Source organism: Platalea leucorodia, assembly GCF_965183815.1.
Source record: "Platalea leucorodia genome assembly, chromosome: 5".
Taxonomy (NCBI): Eukaryota; Metazoa; Chordata; class Aves; order Pelecaniformes; family Threskiornithidae; genus Platalea; species Platalea leucorodia.
This window is the reverse complement of record NC_138827.1, coordinates 13005488-13024166: the sequence shown is the minus strand read 5'-3', so window position 1 is coordinate 13024166 and position 18679 is coordinate 13005488. Positions and strand designations below refer to the sequence as shown.

The 18679-nt window shown below is 54.1% G+C and overlaps 1 protein-coding gene across 1 annotated transcript; it reads right to left on the bottom strand.

The window, feature by feature from the left end:
* Nucleotides 1–7205: 7205 nt before the first annotated feature.
* MAFK (MAF bZIP transcription factor K) lies at nucleotides 7206–18193 on the bottom strand. Its single transcript, XM_082313825.1, has 3 exons — nucleotides 18107–18193; nucleotides 9830–9909; nucleotides 7206–8626 (listed from the first exon to the last, which is right to left on the bottom strand). The coding sequence occupies exons 2-3, from the start codon at nucleotides 9863–9865 to the stop codon at nucleotides 8192–8194; spliced, it is 471 nt and encodes a 156-aa protein (XP_082169951.1). The 5' UTR covers nucleotides 9866–9909; nucleotides 18107–18193; the 3' UTR covers nucleotides 7206–8191.
* Between the last annotated feature and the right edge of the window lie 486 nt (nucleotides 18194–18679).

Genomic DNA, 18679 nt, shown 5'->3' with positions numbered 1-18679 from the left:
TACTAGGAAGAGTAAGTCATCCTCTTCTCCCTCCAGATGGGGATGCAGCTGTCTGAGTAACTCCCCTGGGAGCGGCAGTGAGGTCCCACTCGGGGGCTAGCTCGGACTCACAGCTGCATTTCTGAGAGCTGCCGGTGACAGAAGCACTTGTTTATGTCTAAACCAACTTATCTCTGAACGGATCAGAAGTTAAAAGGGATTCCAGCTTCCTTATCAGAGCCTTTATTAGGAACCAGACTGTGACTGGTGGTGGTAGGAATGCGCTTATTGCGAACTGTCTGTTCTTCCTAACCCCTCACTATTTACCGTCCCTGGGCTTTGCCCAACCTGTGGGAAGGCAGGCAGGAGCTGAGCCCAGCCGGATGATGGTGGTGGGCATGGAGAGGTGCCAGGGGTTGCCACCGCTCAGGGCAGGACCACTGGCAGGGGAAGATACTACGTGGAGGGATTTTCCCTGTATCAGTGATGAAGAGCACACATCCTTCTGTTAAACTTCCTCTCTGGGGTTTTTTTTTTCCCAATTTTTAATTCAATTTCTATTTCCCTGTTAATCAGATGATCCCTGGGAACTTACTTAGGCACTGGCCAGGCTGTTGTTTGGGGGTGGGAGCTGGGTAGTGAAAGGACGAGGGCAAGCCTACAGCCTCAGATTTGCAGTTGTGTGGCAAACAAACCGATGGGTAAGGCTTAGAGCTGTTTTACACGCAACTCCTAGTGGGTTTTTTTCCCTGCTCTTAAGCTGCAAAATGTAAATCACAGCATGAAATTATTTTATTTATGAATTTTTTTCTAATAAACAGCAATTTCTACCACGGAGCGAGCGAGTGTTTTCACTTAGCTCAGCAAGCAAAGCCCACGATCTGCCTGTTCCTGCTCTAATGCTGATGCTCTTAAGCTCAACGTCCTCCCTGCCCCTTGATGCTGGCCCAGCAGAAATACCTGCACACGCAGCATCCTTCACATTTTGGCATTCCCACGGGATTTGTGCTCATCTTTTTCACTCCACAAAGAGCATGTGTGTCCCCTGCTTCCTCTCCTTGCACTGCACCTCTTCCAACCCTCGCCTAAGCTGTGGGATGCAGCAGTTCAGAGCTGCTGGATCCGCTTTAGCCAAGCTAAGCCCAGACTCCAGCAGCAACAAGACAACCCCTATTTATTATTATTGGAGAAATCTTATCGTGCTGGAAGCCTGGACTCCACACAAGCAGCCTACAGCTAAACCAGTCTTCCAAATCCCTCCAAAGCACCGCTGCTCATACCTCCTCAGCTGGTGAGACTGCTGCCACTTTTCCTGCAACGAGGTCCATAAACAAGAGCCATATGCTCTGTGCATCCAGGCATCCATTCAGGGTCCTGCACATCCTGGGAGCAGGACCCTCTTGCCCGTAAAGTGCAGCCTTGATGCTCAGGGATGAGGCTGCTTGGCTTTGTAACGCAGCCAGCACCAAAGCTGGGACATCCCTCAGCTGAACATCTTGGTCCCCTCCACCCGTCTGGGAGAGGGCCGGCCACAGCTGCAGAAACAGAGGCTGCTCTGGCTCCCGGGGTGAGGACAGACTGCAAAGGTGACGATGGTGCATCTGTCGGCATGCTCACAGCCGCTGAGATAAAGACTTGCACTAGAACACAGCAAGAAACGTAGTTGTACTTCATTGCACAAATGATCAGCTCCGGTGCATAATGGGCTGCATTCATTGCTCTTGCCAGCAGGTGCAAGTCCCACTGCAGACAATAACATTTGCCTATTTATGTCAAGCCCTGATTACTGTATTATATGTAAAACAGGTCTTTCTTGCAAGCAAAACAAGGAGGGGGAAAAAAATCAGCTGTGACTCATCCAAGTCAGCAGTGTGATACCAGCCTGAAGGAGCCGCGCTGGGCTGGACACCAGCTGGCTGCCGCGCCGTGCAACAGCAGGCAATGCTCCTCTCTCCAGCAGGCGCGAGCTTGGCCTCCTGGTCGTCCTTTTTCTTGGAGAGGGGAGAGGCAAGAGCTCACGGCTCAGGCTGGGTACTGTCATGGCCCTCAAACCATTATGCCGTCAAAACGCACCCACAGGGAACAGAAATACCGATGATGGTGTAGGCTGAACACGTTCCCCAGCAGACACGGTCCTGTGCTCCCCTGCTAACGCGTCTCCTCCACCTCTTCAACAAGGACACGGGGAAAGCTGGCGGCGAGCACACGGGTGACCTACACAGGAGCCCGGCTGTGCCTGGAGCCATGCCAGCAGGCAGCTTGGGAGGAACAGGCTTTTCTCGCTGCCAGCAGCAGGCTCCGGTGGTCGGCAGATTTGTTTTCCAGTTGTCGCTTGTCCTCGAGCTTTCCCCAAGGACAAGGCTGGGCTGCGGCTATCGGTTCTCCTGGTGCTTTTTGGGCTCGGGTCAGGGATGCATCCTCGCGGGGCACACCCTGCCATCGCACCCACGCGAGCTGGGGCCAACCACGTGTCCTACAAGTGGAAGGGAAGGAAGGTGGCCGCCAGCACTGCAGCAGAGCCAGCGCCCTCACGCACGGCTGCTTGCCTCACAGCACCCAGTCGGAGACAAGGACTTCTTTTATTGGGTGCTAGCACCTACCAGCAAGCATGGTGAAGGTTGAGTTTCCTTTCTCTGCTGAACCTTCACTTGCCCATTCCTGATGCCCTTTTCCTCCTGAACGAATGCTCCTCCATCCCTCCAATAGACACAACCAGCCCACCTCCCTCTCTTCTCTCCGTCACCGGCTCCTCGCTGCCATCTCTCCAGGCAGGAGCTGAAGCAGCTGATGATTTTCTTGCTAAGCGTGGCAACTGCAATCACCCCCCGGGCTTCACCCACGTCCCTGCTCAGCCAAGCCTGCCTGGCCCCACCTCTGGCGCCTAATGACCATCCATTACCTGCTGACACACAAAGCCTTTTCAGCCCTGCTTCTCTCCACTTTGCCCTACCTCTAATTCCAACTTTGGCCAATGCACCCATCTGCCTCCAACCTATTGCCTCAACCCAGCACAGGCCAAGCACTTTCCTCCTTCAGCTGTCCCCTAAAGAAAATCAACCACCTGGAATAGGGGATTAAAGCTAACACAGACCCTAGGAAATCACTGGGACAAGGTACCACCTCTTTAAAGCCCAAACAGGGAAAAACAGAAAGATGAAATATTAATGTAAGGGGTTAAAGCAGTTTATTCACAAGCAGTCGCATAGGAAAGTGGTGAGGGGATATTTCACAACCCGAAGGAGGAGAGTGAAGCATCTTTCTCCAGCACTGCGACCTGTCTCACAGCACAGGGTCTCCAAGCCAGGAGTGGCCTTGCACAGCCAGCTCTCAGCATCACACCTGCAGGCAGGTGCCGGCTGAGCTATCGGTCCCCGCTTGTGCTACCATAAACACCCACTGATTATACACAAAGGCACAGCCTGGGTTAGAACAGATATACGTGGTCTGAGCGTGGGATCTGCCAGACAGGCAGCTTGGACAAGAGTTATCCCCTGAGCACGTTCCGAATACACGAAGGAAGCACCACAGCAAGGCTGGGAGATGGGCGAGCTGGCTATGCCAGGCTGGGTCAGACACCTGCAAAAGCCCAAGCAGCCATCACACTCTCCTTCGCCCAACCTGCCTCCTAAAAACACATCGCTCACCGGCAGCGCCGCAGCCAGCTGTATGCTGCACCAGGGACGGGCAGGCAAAAAACTGAGGAAAACACTCCACTGAAGATCAATTCAAGCTCCAAAATGCTGACCATAGACCAGGGCAAGTCTGAAACCAGAAAATGCTTTATTGGAAAGGTACAAAAAAACCAGTCACTGCAGCTAAATTTACAGCAATAAATTACGTTGTGGCTGTCAAGAGAAAGTAATGGACACATACACAGGGCTATTCGCCTTACAAACAGGAATCCACATTGCTTGGTATATCAATAATTTATTTTATAATAAAAAAGCAGCACAAAAATAAATATTGAAATGAAATTACTGAGTAACCACAGAGGATAGAATGAGCTGGTGATAAAAAACAACTTAAAACAGAAGACTTCTATCATTAAAAAAATGAAAGCAAGTATCCACCATCTACGGAAACACCCCAGCAGACTGAAATACAGACGAAGGAAAACAAATCCACATTACAAAAGTTTTTCATTTTTGTTTTGTTTCTTTTTTTTTTTTAAATAAAAACAATCATGACAATGAAGTTTAAATGATTCGAGAGAGAAAAAAATGCCACCTTCTCCTCCTCCCCGGGTCTGAGCCGTCCAGTGGCCTGACCGCTCCAGACTCCCATGGCATGACGCCCAGCCCTGCCACAGCTCGCCTCCGCACCGGCTCACCCGCCAGCACCTCGTCCCCTCCCTGGCTGTCCCCGGAGCTGTGGTGTCACCAGGTCTCTAAGCTTGCGCTTTGCGGTCTCCTCCGTCAGACGGTAGAGTTGGGCAAGAACAGAGACGCTGACTTGCTTCAAAGGGATCTGGAGCTGCCCTGGAGGGAAAGGTTCCCCACTCCCAATTGAGAGCACAGCAAACACATCTACAAGAACAGAGATGTCCCTCCCCGTCCCTGCCCAACACTTGCGTCTTCTCCTGCCTCCCGCCCAGCCCGCGGTTCCCACGTCACGCTGTGGATGGGGAGCAACCAAAGAAAGGCCAGGCCCAGGGGAGAGGATCCCAGCACTCAAATCCAGAGCCCTCGCTCCTCAGTGGGGCAGGGGGGACAAATTAAGAGGGGCAGAGAAGGGAGCCCCGGCATCCAAACTACTGCAGCAAAGAGACAAGCGAGAGGTACGGCTGCAGGGGAACGCTGCCGGAGCCGCCGGGGCGACTCCGCAGGCAGCAGCCAGCTCCCCACACGGTGCTCGCCCTCGGTGTCAGGCTTGCAAGTGCAGGACGGAGAGGAAAAAAAAAACAAAACAAAACAAAAAAACAACAGAAACAAACCAAACCCCAGAGGAATGCAATGCGACAACCCCAAGCTGGAGGGCCCTCCAGGGCGGAGGGTGGAGGAGCTGGGTCTCCAACGTGCTCAACAGCTTTCGGGTCATTCCTCCCTCCACGTTACCTTGCAATTCTGATCCCTCTGTGGAAGTTTAGCCAGGACATTTCATTCCCCTCCAGGTCACCACCCAGGGAGCCCTGGACTGGCAAGTTCTTTTAATAAAGATTTACAGTATCAAACTTGGAAAAAAAATTATTTTTTTTTACGAAAAATCTGTACGATAAAATGTATATAATTATATATTTATATATATATTTCTCTCTCTTTAAATATTTCCACGTGGTCCTTATGGATATCCAATATGGATTACCTACCATGGCTATGGTATCAACAGCTTTAACAACACCCAGGCCTCTTGTTCTTTATCGAGTGACCAGAGATTTAAGTGCCTACCAGCACTAAACTAGCAATCACTTGGACAAGCCTTTGGCACCCTTCCAAGAACTGGAAAAAAAGGAATACTTGGCCGCAAGGGAAGTGCCACGTAAAGATATGTTTCTCAACTCATTCCAACAGCAAGAAGACCCCATGGAACAAAGTTCGACCTCTATCCCCCTCAGTGCGACTGGTCTGATTTCCCCAGCAGGGGATCAAGGGCAGCCAGAGGGTGTTCCTATCTAGCCAGGAATGTTATGGAGCTCTGGAGCTGTTTTAAAGACTGGAAGCATTTGGGCATTTTCAAGTCAACTGGCCTTTTTCATTAAAGTTTTCATTTAAAGCCCCAACAGTGCCAGGAGTCTCCATTTTGCCTGTTTTCGGAGGCACCTGTAAGGTCTGGGAAAGTTTCCAATGTCTGTGAGCTGGAGAACATGAGAGGACCAGGAAATGACAGTAACATCTTTCTCTTCCTCAGCTTCTGCTGTGGGAGTCAATAACTGGTACTGATACACAGGACATCGATCTGCCTGTTCGGAGATAGGGAGGGAGTGGAGGAGAAATGAGGTAACGCTAAGTGTCATCCAAACTCCACGTGTTGGAAAATCACTTGAAGGAAACTCCCTGCTCCCCTCCATAACACGTGGATCTGGCAGGGGTAACGAGCCTTCAGGAAGCGTTTCACTTACACCCTTTCTGGCTCAGTAAGGTCACGGATGTCAATGTTGAGGACTGAATGAGAACCAAGTCTGAGGTTTCTCTTTTCATTAACCTATTTCACAAAGGACCCTCCTGGGAAATCCAGAGACTCCGATGACAAGGTGAAAAAAAAGAAAAAGCAAGCTAACAACTTCTTCCAAAGACAAGTAGGGCTTCACTAAATTTCTACAAACTTACTGCCATTCAAGGCAAGACAAAGCCTCAAACAACAAATTATACTGGGTGTCAGATGCCAGTTCACTGTCCCCTTTGCAACAACAGTGGCACTTGATTATTCTCTTTCAGTCCAAAACACTCATGAATTCTCCATGATCTTTGTTTTCTGTTCTGGAGCCCAAATCCTCTAAGCTCTTCTCCTCATCTTAAACTTCAGCCATCTCATTTTCTTCTCACCTGCGTGACAACAGGCATCGTCCATTCCACAAGTCTCTGACCTGCTCTGCAAAACTCACAGTCCCTTTTCTTTCCTACTTCAAAAAGAAAAAAAAAAAAAAAAACAACAACAAAACACACAAACACCAACATAGCTATTTTTTTTTTTTTTACAGTGACCTGGAAACATTCGTCTTTTCAGCGCTGCTGTGCAACAGCAGAATCTCTCCTTTCAGCTTCCCACCTCCTGCCCATTGCCAAGCCAGAAATCCCTCTCCCAAACCATTGCTCAGAGCCATACGAACGACTTCGCGATCCCAATTCTTCCGTCCCCTACACACACAGCCCGATTTTCCATCCTGCCCTCCGTGCGCCTCTCGGGATAATTCACCCATTCCCAAGAGAAAGCATCAAGTTTCAGGGTCACATTCACACAGGTTGTCTGAACACTGAGGGTTGTACACTGTACTCTTTGGATCCCAACTTCAGCGCCTGACGTGCTATGGAGAGGAAAAGACTCTTCCAGCTCCCATCAGACCTCCCCATAGCCCTTCTCTGGTCATCGAAGACCGGTGAGCCCAGCTCTCCAGCTGGGATGTTCATTGCTAACCTACCAACGCTTTTGTCAAAGAGGAGCCTCTATGACTTCTCTCCTCCCGTCTGAACCCTATTGCCCTCTAGTTATACTTCAGTGCTTTAAAAACATCTTTCTAAAAACACTCTGCACCAACCCCTTCTCATAGTGCTGATCCCAGCAGAACTGTCCCACCTTCTCGCAGCCAGTTCTGCCTCCACCTGGTAATACTTGCAGCATTTTTCCTCCTCGTCTCCCCTTCTCCTCCCCATCACACAGCTCTTCACAGCATTTACTGTGCCTCCTTCCCTTCAGCTTCAGGGAATCCAGAAAAAAACAAAGCCGCTACTTCAAGACTGCGGATCATTTGGAAGAAATAAACTGCATAAATATACCCAATTCACAGGCACACCTTAGGGAAGGAGCTATTGGGAAACTTGGGCTTGGAATACAGGAGGCTGCAATGTAGTTTTCATAGGCCACACAGGTAATGGGGCATATTAAAATATGTAAAATATATATTTTTCCATATTTTAACAGCATGGATTGAAAACAAACGGTTATTCCTAATGGGTGTGATCAGACCCAAGCATTAGTCTCCATCGTCCTCCTGCTCCCACCCACTCATAGCAGGATGAAATCTAATCCAAAAAGCCTATATCCCTGCCCTCGTAGTATCAGATGGAAGTGGGGAAGGTAGGGGAGACCCTTCTTACAGGGAGTAGGATGCCACTAAAGGAAACTCTTTTTCCCATACATTCATCTCACATGATGATTTCTATGGTCCATTTGTTTCCTGGCTCTTGAGCATCATTCACGAAGACTCTGGAGGCTCCTCTAGGTATCTTCTCCCAGCTGGAAAGCTGCCCACGGCTGAGAGGGGTTTGGGGAGGCAGGGGGAAGGAGGAAGCAGATCTTGCAATTTGTACTGCATACAGAGCTCAAATCCTGGACACGAGAGGTTGATGGAGCCACCGAGTCCAGATAGAAGCAGCCAGTTAAGTTCCCTTTGTAGGTTTGGGTTTGTTTTTTTTTTTTTTCTCTTTTCTTCTATTTTTTGCACTTTTGGAAGAGAATTGTTAAAATGCCAATTCTTGACGTGACCAAGGACTCCGGAACAATGCATAAGAGCCTTTTCCCCTCCCCTCTGAAAGGCTGCTAGTTCCCCCCACCGAGGGCACTAGGACGCTGCTGAAAATGGCACAGAACTGGATGAGATTTCGGCTGATTTCACAATGGTGATGACACTGGTGGTGGCAACTTTGGTCGGGGTAATAGGCCCTCGCGCCACAGTACGAGCAAAGGTCTGGAGTGCTTCGTACTTGGAGCGCAAGGCGTCCAGCTCTAGCTTCATGCTGCTGTTTTCTCTGGCCAGCTTCTCCACCTCTTGCTGCAGCTCAACCCGCTGCCTCTCTAGCTCCTCTTTCTGCGTCACGCGCTTGATGCGGCAGCTGGCAGCGTAGCCCCGGTTCTTCAGCGTGCGCCTCCGCTGCTTCAGACGGATGACCTCCTCTTTGGTGAGACCCCTCAGGTGCTGGTTCAGCTCCCGTACGGACATTGACACGAGTTCATCATCACTCAGCACTGGGGCATTCTCTCCTGACTCCTCCTTTACCTGCAAATACCAACAGCATAGGGGTAGCAGCAACCCTTATGTGAACGGCTGTTCTGGACAGCGAAAAGAGACAGGCCACCCTCAGCAACATGACACCCCTACCTGGAAAACACCCCCAAAGCACCGTAGAGAGCACATGCTCCACTAAAACAGCTGGATAAAACATGGCAGAGATTTGAGCACTGCTGTTGCCTGGGTTTGGGTAACCCTCTTAAGTCGGAGAAAGCAGTGAGCCTTACACACCCAGTATGAAATGAACAATAAGATTTTTAAGACGATAAATGTAAAGGAGACTGAAGCCCTTTGTGTTCCCTTGTCAGGACCCAGAATTCATACTGAATGCTAAAGATGACACCTTTTCCCAGTATTATGCTGGGACACCAGTGCAGCATCTCAAAAGCAGAAAAGCCAGTTGTATGCAGGGTTTAATTCAGCATTTTGTGGCTTTCCATGGAAGACTGCTCATCCAAGTAGTGAACAAAACCAACCCTGCTTGGCTTCAGGGACCACAGCCTGATTTGGTTTTCCTGGTGCACAGGCCAGACTCTGAAGTTACATGAGAAAGACACCAAGGCCTTGCGCCTTTTTCTCAAGCAGATTTGCTACCAAAATTATTTTCAGAATCATGGAATCATTTAGGCTGGAAAAGACCTTTAAGATCATCAAGTCCAGAACCTTTAAGACATCATCTTTTTTTCTCTTCAGGGACTGCAGGACATCTGGAATGAAGAGCTAAGACACTGGAAAGAAACTGTGACAACACACGCACAACCCATGCGCAGAGCGCCACCAAGCCAGTATGTCCGAGGCATTTACTGCCTCGTGGATCTGAGAGACACCAGCTGAATGCATCCTTTCCCCAGTGCCTCCCAGTCCTGAGAGTAGAAGTACTTCATTGACAGGCCTATGAGCACTGGTTTCAGGACATTGCCAATACCTGCTATAGTCAAAAGTCTCTTGGATAGCAACTGAGATACTCCAGCCTCCTCGCCATCCCAGAGGCTTTAGACTTCTTTCTGGGTATCACCAGCATTCTTCTACCCTATCCTTTCCTGTAGATAGTGGGAAATTGTATCGGCACCCATTTGTAAGAGTCTCTCAGAATGAAAAAGAACAGTCATGTACGACCGACGTCGCACGGAGCGTGGTTCTACATCAGCCTCCCCTGCCACCCAGCATCACCCACTCGGCCTTCTTTCCTACCTTTAATGCCTTGTTCGGTTTGGGATTAGTCGTCATAACCTGAGCACAGTCTTCCGGACAAAACTGCTCAGAAATTGCAACTGGAAAAACAAAACAAGATTTTCAGGTTACGATCATCTCAGAGATGAAGGCAGGAAGAAGATACCCAACACACAGTCCAAACCCCCAACTCAACCACCATTAAAAGAAATAACCACACAGTTGTATAAAACACTGGGGTGGATTCAGAGATCAGTTTACCCCATTCAGATACAAGAAAGAGAAATTTGTGTTGATAAGTGCATTGCTTTTTAATGCTAAAGACCTCATATTTTGCTATTAACTATGCTCAGATTAAGCAACGAAGACAGGGCAGGGAGGGGGGAAAGGACAGCAGCTCCTGCCTGTAAACAACAGTTACGCTAACCGCCCACCATACGCCGCCCTGCAATATGCTGCCCCTTCTCGAGGGAGGGCAGACTGTGGCCTCCCAGGCCCAGTCACTTGCTCACCTCCCTCCGGAGGAATCCCAGACGCTCAGAATGGCCTATTAGGGACTGAATTAAGAGTTACCTCCACTCATAAAAGGCACTGAAAAGCCACAAGACAACAACTCCCTTCATTCCTATTTTGATTATTATTAACCCGGCTCGAAATTGAATCAGCAACCCAGAAAGAAGCTGCCTGGTTTGTAACCTGCTTTCAGTGCCGTCCCCACCCAACGGAGACGCTACCAGAAAACCCAAACAACAGAAACAAAAGCCCCCCCGATAACAAAGCAAGGCAGGAGTTTGCCTCTCCCAACACACCAAGACTGTTGCTTCCCAATCCTCTTGGCCTCAGGCTGCGAGAGCTGACCTGCCTGATATTTCTGGTGACGTGGAGGCATGTCCACTGACAGAGAGACCATCCCCTGCCGAGATGCTGCCCTTCACTCTCACCTTAGCCAGTGGCTACACCTCTTCGATCAGCGCCTTGCGGAAAATCCACCTGCCCGCACCTCCACCCAAAACCTTCACCCCGCGGTGACGGCAGCACGGCGGTCCGTTGGGTACCTACCGCGAGAGAGGCGGCCGCAGCCGTGCCACCATCACAGCCTCTGCCTATCGCTCCCCCAGCGGGGAGGGCGCGAGGTGCCGGTCCCCCCCTCCCCGACGCACGGCGGCGGGCGGCTTCGAGGGCTGCAAACCCAGCGGCACCGCAGAGCGCACAGCCTGTCTGGCGGGAGTCCTCTCTCTCTTCGCCCCCCTCTCCAGCCCAGCCCAAACCCTCCCCATTTCCACGTCTGCATCGTGTCACACATCCTAATCATTCATGAAAAATCCAGCCAAAGCATCCCAAGCATGATTCCCTTCTGATAGTTGCCATGGTGACCTTGGGAAAGTAGCCAACCCGGAGACAGTCACCATGGAAACAGAGAAGCCCAAAAGCAATAATGACTTCAGGTCATGTCTGTGCAAAGACATCACGAGGTCGTCGGAGAGTAAACAAACTCATTCATATCTGCAAACAGGGGGTGGTGGGATGCGGGGGGGCACAAAGGTGGGGTGCGGGGACCAGCGGGAGCCGTGTGGGTGAAGGTGCTGGCTCAGCTCGCGCTGCTGTCACTTGAATTTTATCAGTTGAGACACCTCATCGTCACACAACTTACGTAAAAATCAAGATGAAGAGCCGGGGGGCAGGGGGGAATAATCCTATAAGTGCAAAGCTGCAAGATACTATCCTAGATATTAGGGAGTGTATTTAGGCGCCTCCTCTATTTTTAAGCCGGAGACAGCACAGCTCTCCATGTCTGGAGGAGGGACAAGGACAGCCGCACAGCGCACAAGCCAAGATGCTCGGTGATGAATGGACCACTCGCAGCAACTGGTGTGAGCTGTGTTCTCCAGAGCATCACCGAGTCCTTCCCTCCTCTCCTCCAGCACCGAACCCCACCCCGGGCACACCTCCAGCAGCCCCTGCCTCACCGAGGCCGCCGGAGCGAGCTGGGCACAGGGCAGGGGAGCGAGTCCCAGCCCCCAGCAGGCACCTCTGAGGGCTCGGGATGCGCCCGACCTCTGGCTGCTGCCACACTGCGTGTTTCGCACGAGGGCTGACTGCAGGCAGGCGGGCGGGCAGGATCTCCTGCGAGCACAGGCGCCTCTTCAGACCCCAGCGCTGCCCTTTCGCTGTCCATCGCTTCCCCTCCGCACCGGGCGTTCACCGCCCACCCCTACCTCCAGGCCAGAGGCGCAGACGTAGGCGTTAGCACAGAGGAGGAAGGAAAAAGCTCCTCGTCTCGGCCAAACGGTCCCGGCGAGTTGAGGAGAGCAGAGGCGCTGCCAGTGCGTAAAGGAAACGTCCGGCAGCCCCCTCCCTGCAGACGCACAGCGCCGCGGGCCGCGCAGGCAGTTGGTGCCATAGTTATGCAGTGAGTCACCAGCTGTTTACAGAGTTTGAGAGCTCACATTCCCACAGCATCAGAAACTCTTCCTTCCCTCGGCATCCCCCCCTCCCTTGCCGCCCCCATCCCTACAAGGAAAGGGGCATGCTGCCGTCCCGCTGGCGGCACTCCGCGCTGCTAAAACCGGAAAAGGAAAGTCAAAACGGAGAGGGAGGCCGACGACAGACCCGTCACACCCACCGATTACACAAAAACCCCTTTGATCCTCACCCAGAGCGTCTTCAAAGCACTTTCTACGCCAGCCGATGGAAAAACTGAACAGGGCCGCTTGGCTGCACGGAGACGGAAAGAAATGTAAAATAGCATGGAAAACAAGAGCCGAGGGGTGAGGTTGCCTCCAGCGGGGGTCGGCGCACGGGCTGGCCTGCCAGCCTGAGCAATGCTCCGCTCCATGTGACAAAACCCCTTACAGTCACCTGTTGCTCTGTGTTGCCAAAGCGACATCTCCTTACTCTGCACATCCCTCAGCGGACAGCACAGACGTCTCTTCACGCTCGGTACGGGGTCTTGTGCTGCGCGCCCGTCTCCCTCTGCACACCAAAGCACCCTGGATGGGCCAGCATCTCTCCAAGATGGGCTGGGATCCATCCTATTGCACCAGGGGCGGTGTGCCAAAGCTGCTGCTGGCACAGAGATAAGCAAGGCGGTTCAGGGCACCATCAGGAATCGCGACACCGGGCCGTCTTCAAACAAGGGTGGGAGATGGGGCCTTGCCCTGACTCTAAGAGCAAGATTTGGTAGTGCAAGTAGGAACACTCAAACAAGCTCGAGTCTCGCACTCAGACACGAGTGCCAGCGTGAGTCTTATCTCTGCACTAGATGAACCCACAGGTGTGGTCCGGGCTGCGCTTGAAACCGATACAACACCACTCACAACCCTCATCAACAGTCCTCCAGGGCCTTGGGCTCCGTCTTCATCTCCCCACTCACAAAATCCTTCCCATCAGGACTATTTGGGACTATTCAGCTACTGACAACAAGCAACTAAAATCAGCACAGCATCTCCCACAGTTAGAAGGCAAAACCCTATGACAAAAAATCATAAACCATCCCGCAAACATGCCATATCCAGCAGCATTCCCTAAACATGCCACACAGGGGTCTTCTGGGACCCTGCCTGCAATTTGATTACTAGAACCCTTTTAGTCTTTACCCTATTCCTGCCCTTCTTTTCTTAATTGCATTTGCTGCATCACGTCTAAAATTAGGAGCTCAGCTTTTTGGAACAAGGACCGCATTACATCTCTATTCTGTAAGCAGTACGACACACTTTGAACGCTACATAAATAAAGCGGCGAGTAGTAATACACCAACTGTAAGGGGCAAAGGCTTTTCCAGCGCAACTCCGCACTTGTATTTAAAGCAAGTGTTTTGACTGTGGGTTACATAAAGAGCCCTTGTAATCCTGCAATAAAGTTACCCATTGACAGCCTTGCCAACACCCTCTCCCTCTCTCAGATGACTCCTATGCCTCTTGCGGCATCGTCCCAAAAACATGGAGGTCTCCGGCTGACATCCCAAGCCTGATGGTCTCAGCTTGGACCATCTAGGGATCCCCAGTTCCTTTGCTCTGAAAGGGGAAGATAGCAAAAAGCCTGACTCGGGCAGAGGTAGGACAGAGCTTTCCACACAAGGCTTGCAATTAAGAAAACATGCCAGAATGAGACTTCAGACTTTCCACGCTACAGGGTTTTCAAAGCGCATTACGCATTAAGGAATTACTATAAAGTCACTGCTGACACCTGACAACTGCGGATGAACTCAAATTTTAAAACTCTTTCTACGCTGAAAGACAAACCCCGGCCAGAACATGAGTGCCTGGCAGACAGCCGTGCTGGTGTTTAGCTTCCATCCTCAGACACATACAGCAAACTGAAAACATGCAACTCTCACCTTCAGCCAGGCCAGCGATGACTTCCAGAGGGCAGAAAAACAGCGTAAGGTTCAAGCAGCGATGGGGATCTCTGCCATCGCGTCTCAATTCAGCACCGACAGTCACGCCGGGAATACTCTACTCATTCCCAAACGCAGTAATTGAATTCCCAGGCAGCCGTTTTAGTAAAGTTACCCAAATTTCTCACTTATCCGCAAGTTATTCCCAGCTCCAGAGCGCTAGCCAAACAGATGTGCCTACCAAGGATAACACGAGAGCTGACAGGTGAAGGGAACTACAGATGCTTAAATCTTCGTCGCCGTGCCTCTGCCGCTCGGAGGCATGACACCGATTCCCAGCACATTGCAGCATGGTAGGCAGAGCACCATCCCTCTCCCCATCATTCAAAAAGCCATTCTCCTGCTCTGGCAATCTTCACACATCTTGTAAGGCAGACTGACGCTTGTCACTCATTTGTAATGAGAGCAGGGAGGGACGGGCTGATGGTGTGAATCAGAGAGTAGAAGCATATGCGAGGCAATATATTTGACATGAAGAGAGAGAAGACACAAGGAGGGGGTGAGTCACTGTTTACTGTTCTAGAGGAGCTCCACGCAGCCCTCGCCCAGCTGGCCAGCTTTCCATTTCCCTTATGGATCGGAACCAGCATCCAGCAGCAAAGAGGAGATTCAGGAACCTTCAGAGTGCATTTGAGAGCTGCCAGGACACGGCTCTCTGAGGCGCTCTCTGGGGAAGCCTGGACATGGATCAGACAGTCTTCAGTGGTTTGGTAAACAACCTAGTCAGATGCTGCAGAGAGCCTGTGGTTAGGAGCAGAGGATACAGAGTACCAGGAGGGTACACACTTGTCTGTCACCTCAGAAAATTCATGGAGGAGGTGGCTGAAGGGGAAAGGTATGCAGCAGACAGCCCCGGTACTGACAGGCATACAGCACTTTTTCCATCACGCGCTTATAAAATGCAGTGACAGAGCTACACCAGAATTACGCCTCAGCATCACTAGCCCAGAGACGCATCTCCCCCAGACAGCCAAGCTGAGCCACCGAGCAACAAATAACTTGCTTGGATGCACAGACGGATCCTGGGGCAGAGCTGAGATTCCCAACTTCACTGCTCCTGACTCCACATGCCAGCCACCCAGTCGGACATCTTCACCAACTGCTAATAATGGAACATAACGGCATCGCTATTCGGGGTCCTGCAATATCGCAAAGCAGTGGGATTCGCTATGCAACCCGTCCCTCCGCTCGGGAGCTTAGCAACAGGGTAATCGCTCTCATTACTGACTTTCCCCCCTCGGTTCTTGTGTTGATGGTCACAGAGCGCTGCATCGCTTTGTGCTTGTTTCATGCTTGGAAGACTCTCTGCCTGAGTTTGAAGATAGCCTGAAACAATAGCTCAGACAGGAGTAGAAACTGCCTGTTCATCTCTACAGGGTGCTGAGCCTGAAACTTCCTGATAATTGAAAGTGCTAGCGCTGCTCAAGTATTTCACAGCTGGATGTTTACAAAAATGATCAGTGAGCAAGCTTATCCCACAAACCCCGACTGCCGCGGGGGCCAGTGCTCCCAGCTGTCCTTTCTTCGCTTCCCAAACATCTCACACAGCTAGAGATTTTCAATACCAAGTTCTGCGGCGCATTCCACGCCATTAATCATCTTCCAATGTTGATGGAAATAAGAGTGTATCAAGCTGATCTGTATTTTTCCCTTTCAGGAGGCACACAGCAGTACTGAACTCCTTGCTGCAACAGATTGCCGAGACAGGCGACGGCGCAGAAATGAGATAAAACATGACAAAGCACACTGTCCTTGACAGGCAAGGGGCGGGGGGGAGCTAACAAATTTCTGCCTCTGGTTCAGAAACACTCGCGAAGCAGGGTACAAGCCTGGCGTAATATAGCCGGGAACATCTAACACGGCTCAGGTACAAAGCCCTGACAAGCTCAGAGCCCGCAGAGGCGGGCAGGGCGTCCTGACGGTGAGAGTCACCGCACGCCCCAATCTTGCGGCAATCACCCCGCTGCTGCCGGACCGCCGTCCGGCACCTCTGCCGGGTCTGAGCGGAGTTAACTCCGGTGCCGCGCAGTCCTGCGTGCTGCCATTGGGCAACCGTGGCGTCCATCACCTCTAGGAAGTGACTGCACGAGGAAGGCTTCTCCGCAGGCAGCGCGGCGTACACACGGAAGGAGAGGGGGGAAAAAGCAGAGGAACGCACGCCCGTTTCATCAGTGAGAAAAATCACAAGGTAAATTCATTTGCTGCTAAAACCCTGACAGCACCGTGGCGCAATGTGCCGGGCTAGGGCGCAGGGCTGCGCTTCTCGACGGACAGAGCTTATAAAGACTGAAAGTTCAAGAAAGAGGCGTGCAGCTTTCCGGGGAAACACTTTCCTCTTACCAGCTCCCCCCGCCCCCCGCAGCCCCCGCTCAGCTCTAGGACTGTGCTGGCGAAGGAGGGGGCAGCCAGGTGAAAGTGAAAATGGAGGCCTTTCCCTTTTCTGTAACAACTTTGCCCAAAGGGGGCTCGTTCCTAATTTGAGACCTCATGGCCTGCTTTCGGCAGAATCTGTAAAATAAATCCTCCACGGAGGAGCCCACGAGGGAGGGGAGCGGGCGCTCAGCCTGAGGAAGAGGAGGAGGAAGGAGGCCTTTCTCAAACAGACCCTGACACACTATGAGAGTTTGGAGATCTCAGTTCCCCTCGCTGGTGGCCTGGATGTTTCCCCAGCTTATGCCACTGCCTTCACTGGGAGCTCGTTAGAGGTTCCCCCACCCACCCCATTTCTGACTAAATCCCCAAACCGTCCCGTGCCCACCAGACAGTCATGTGGCAGCGCCCACTCCCCGAATGTCACCGTCCCCTTTCCTCCCACCGGCACGTCCTCGGCAGGCCACGGAGCACCCCGTTTTCCGGGCTGCCCCCCCGCCCCGCACACGCATCCCTCCCCACAGGCTCCGGGACCAGCCCCAGCACCCCACGCGCCTCTCCCCCCTCAACCCACAGAGAAGCCGTGCTCGGGGGAGATAAGCCCCCCACGGCCCTGACCTCCCCAGCCCACCCGAGGGGGAGCCGCCAGCCCGGCCGGCGTTTCCCACCGGCGGCTGCTGCTCCCGCCCGATAACGCGGGGCGCAGAGCGGCTCACCGAGGCCGCCACCACGCCCGGCCGCCGCCGCACGCCGCTGCCACGCTGCCCGGCACCGGCTGCGCCCCGGCTCCCTCCGTACTATAAAAGCAGCTATTTTTAGACGGCGGAGCGCGCGGCGTCACAACAGGTTTCCTCACATGTATTTTAAGAACCATTCAAAGGCAGAGGCAGGCTGCGCGCTCACCCTTGGGGGGGGGGGGGGGGGGAATAAAAATAATAACAAGAGAGAGGAAAGCATCACCCGGGCGCAGACCCGCTGTCCCCTCCCGAGGGGTCCCCAGGGCTGCGGGGGGAGCCGCCGGCCCCGACCGGCGGGCGGCTGAGCGCCGCGCCGGGTTCGAGGCGGCGGGGAAGGTGTGACCGCCGGTCCGCGGGGCCCGCCGAGCCCCCGCCCCGGCTCCCTCGGGGCGGCCGTGCCGCGGGGCCGCCCGGCAGGCTGGGGCAGGGCAGGCTGGGGCTGGGGCAGGGCAGGCTGGGGCTGGGGCAGCGCCGCCCGGGCCCCCCGCTCCCCGCCCCGCCGGGGCCCACGTGCGCTGCGCGCCGCCCGGCCCGGCCCGGCCCGGTGCGAGGGGCGGCGGCACCACGTGCCCGGCGCGGTGGTGACTCAGCACTTTTACCTCAGCCGCCCCGCCCGCCCAGCGCCCGACCGGACCCGACCGGACCCGACCGGACCGCACCGAGCCGCCCTCCCCCCCCCCCCCGCACCCCAAACCGGCGGCAGCGCGCGGCCGCCGCCGCCGCCGCCCTCCCCCCCCCCGCCCCAACTCCGAGCCCCCCCCGCCCCCGCCCCGCCGCGCCCGGGCGGCTCCTCACCTGCGTGCCGGCGGGAGCGCGCGCGCGCGCCCGGGGCGGGGGCGGCGGCGGGGGGCGGCGGCGGCGGGGGAGGGCGGCGGGGGCGGCGGCGGGGGCGCTGCGCGGCTCCCTCCCTCCCTGCCAGCGAGTCCCGCGGACAACAACAAGCGCGGGGCGGCCCCCTCCCCCCCGCCGCGCCGCCGACCAACCAGCGCCCCCGCCGCTTCCGGCATGGCGCGTCACGCCGCGCGTCACCCCCGCCCGGCCCCGCCCCGACGGGGCGCGTCACCGCTCCTCGGCCACGCCCGCGCGGTTCATTCATGGGGAAGGGCGCGGGGAGGGGGGCGGGGCGCCGGCGCCGCCGTCACGTAGCCGCCCCTCCGCGCCCCCCGCCCCGCACCGCGGCGTGCAGCGCCGAGCACCGCGCCCCGGCCCCCCTCTCCCCACCGCCGGGCTCTCCCCGGCTCCCTGCGGGCCCCGCTGCCCCGAACCGGCCCCGACGGAGGGGGCGCGGCGCGGCCGTGGGGTTGTGCACCCCCGCGGGTGGGTGGGTTTGCAGTGGGCCGCGGGAGGCGGCGGCGAGGGAACATGTCC

Bases quoted from the DNA above. Each gene is read 5' to 3' on its own strand.
- MAFK (XM_082313825.1), bottom strand. From the start codon at position 9,865: ATGACGACTAATCCCAAACCGAACAAGGCATTAAAG. The intron at 8,627-9,829 runs GTAGGAAAGAAG...TGGTATTTGCAG, and splicing joins AACCGAACAAGGCATTAAAG to GTAAAGGAGGAGTCAGGAGA.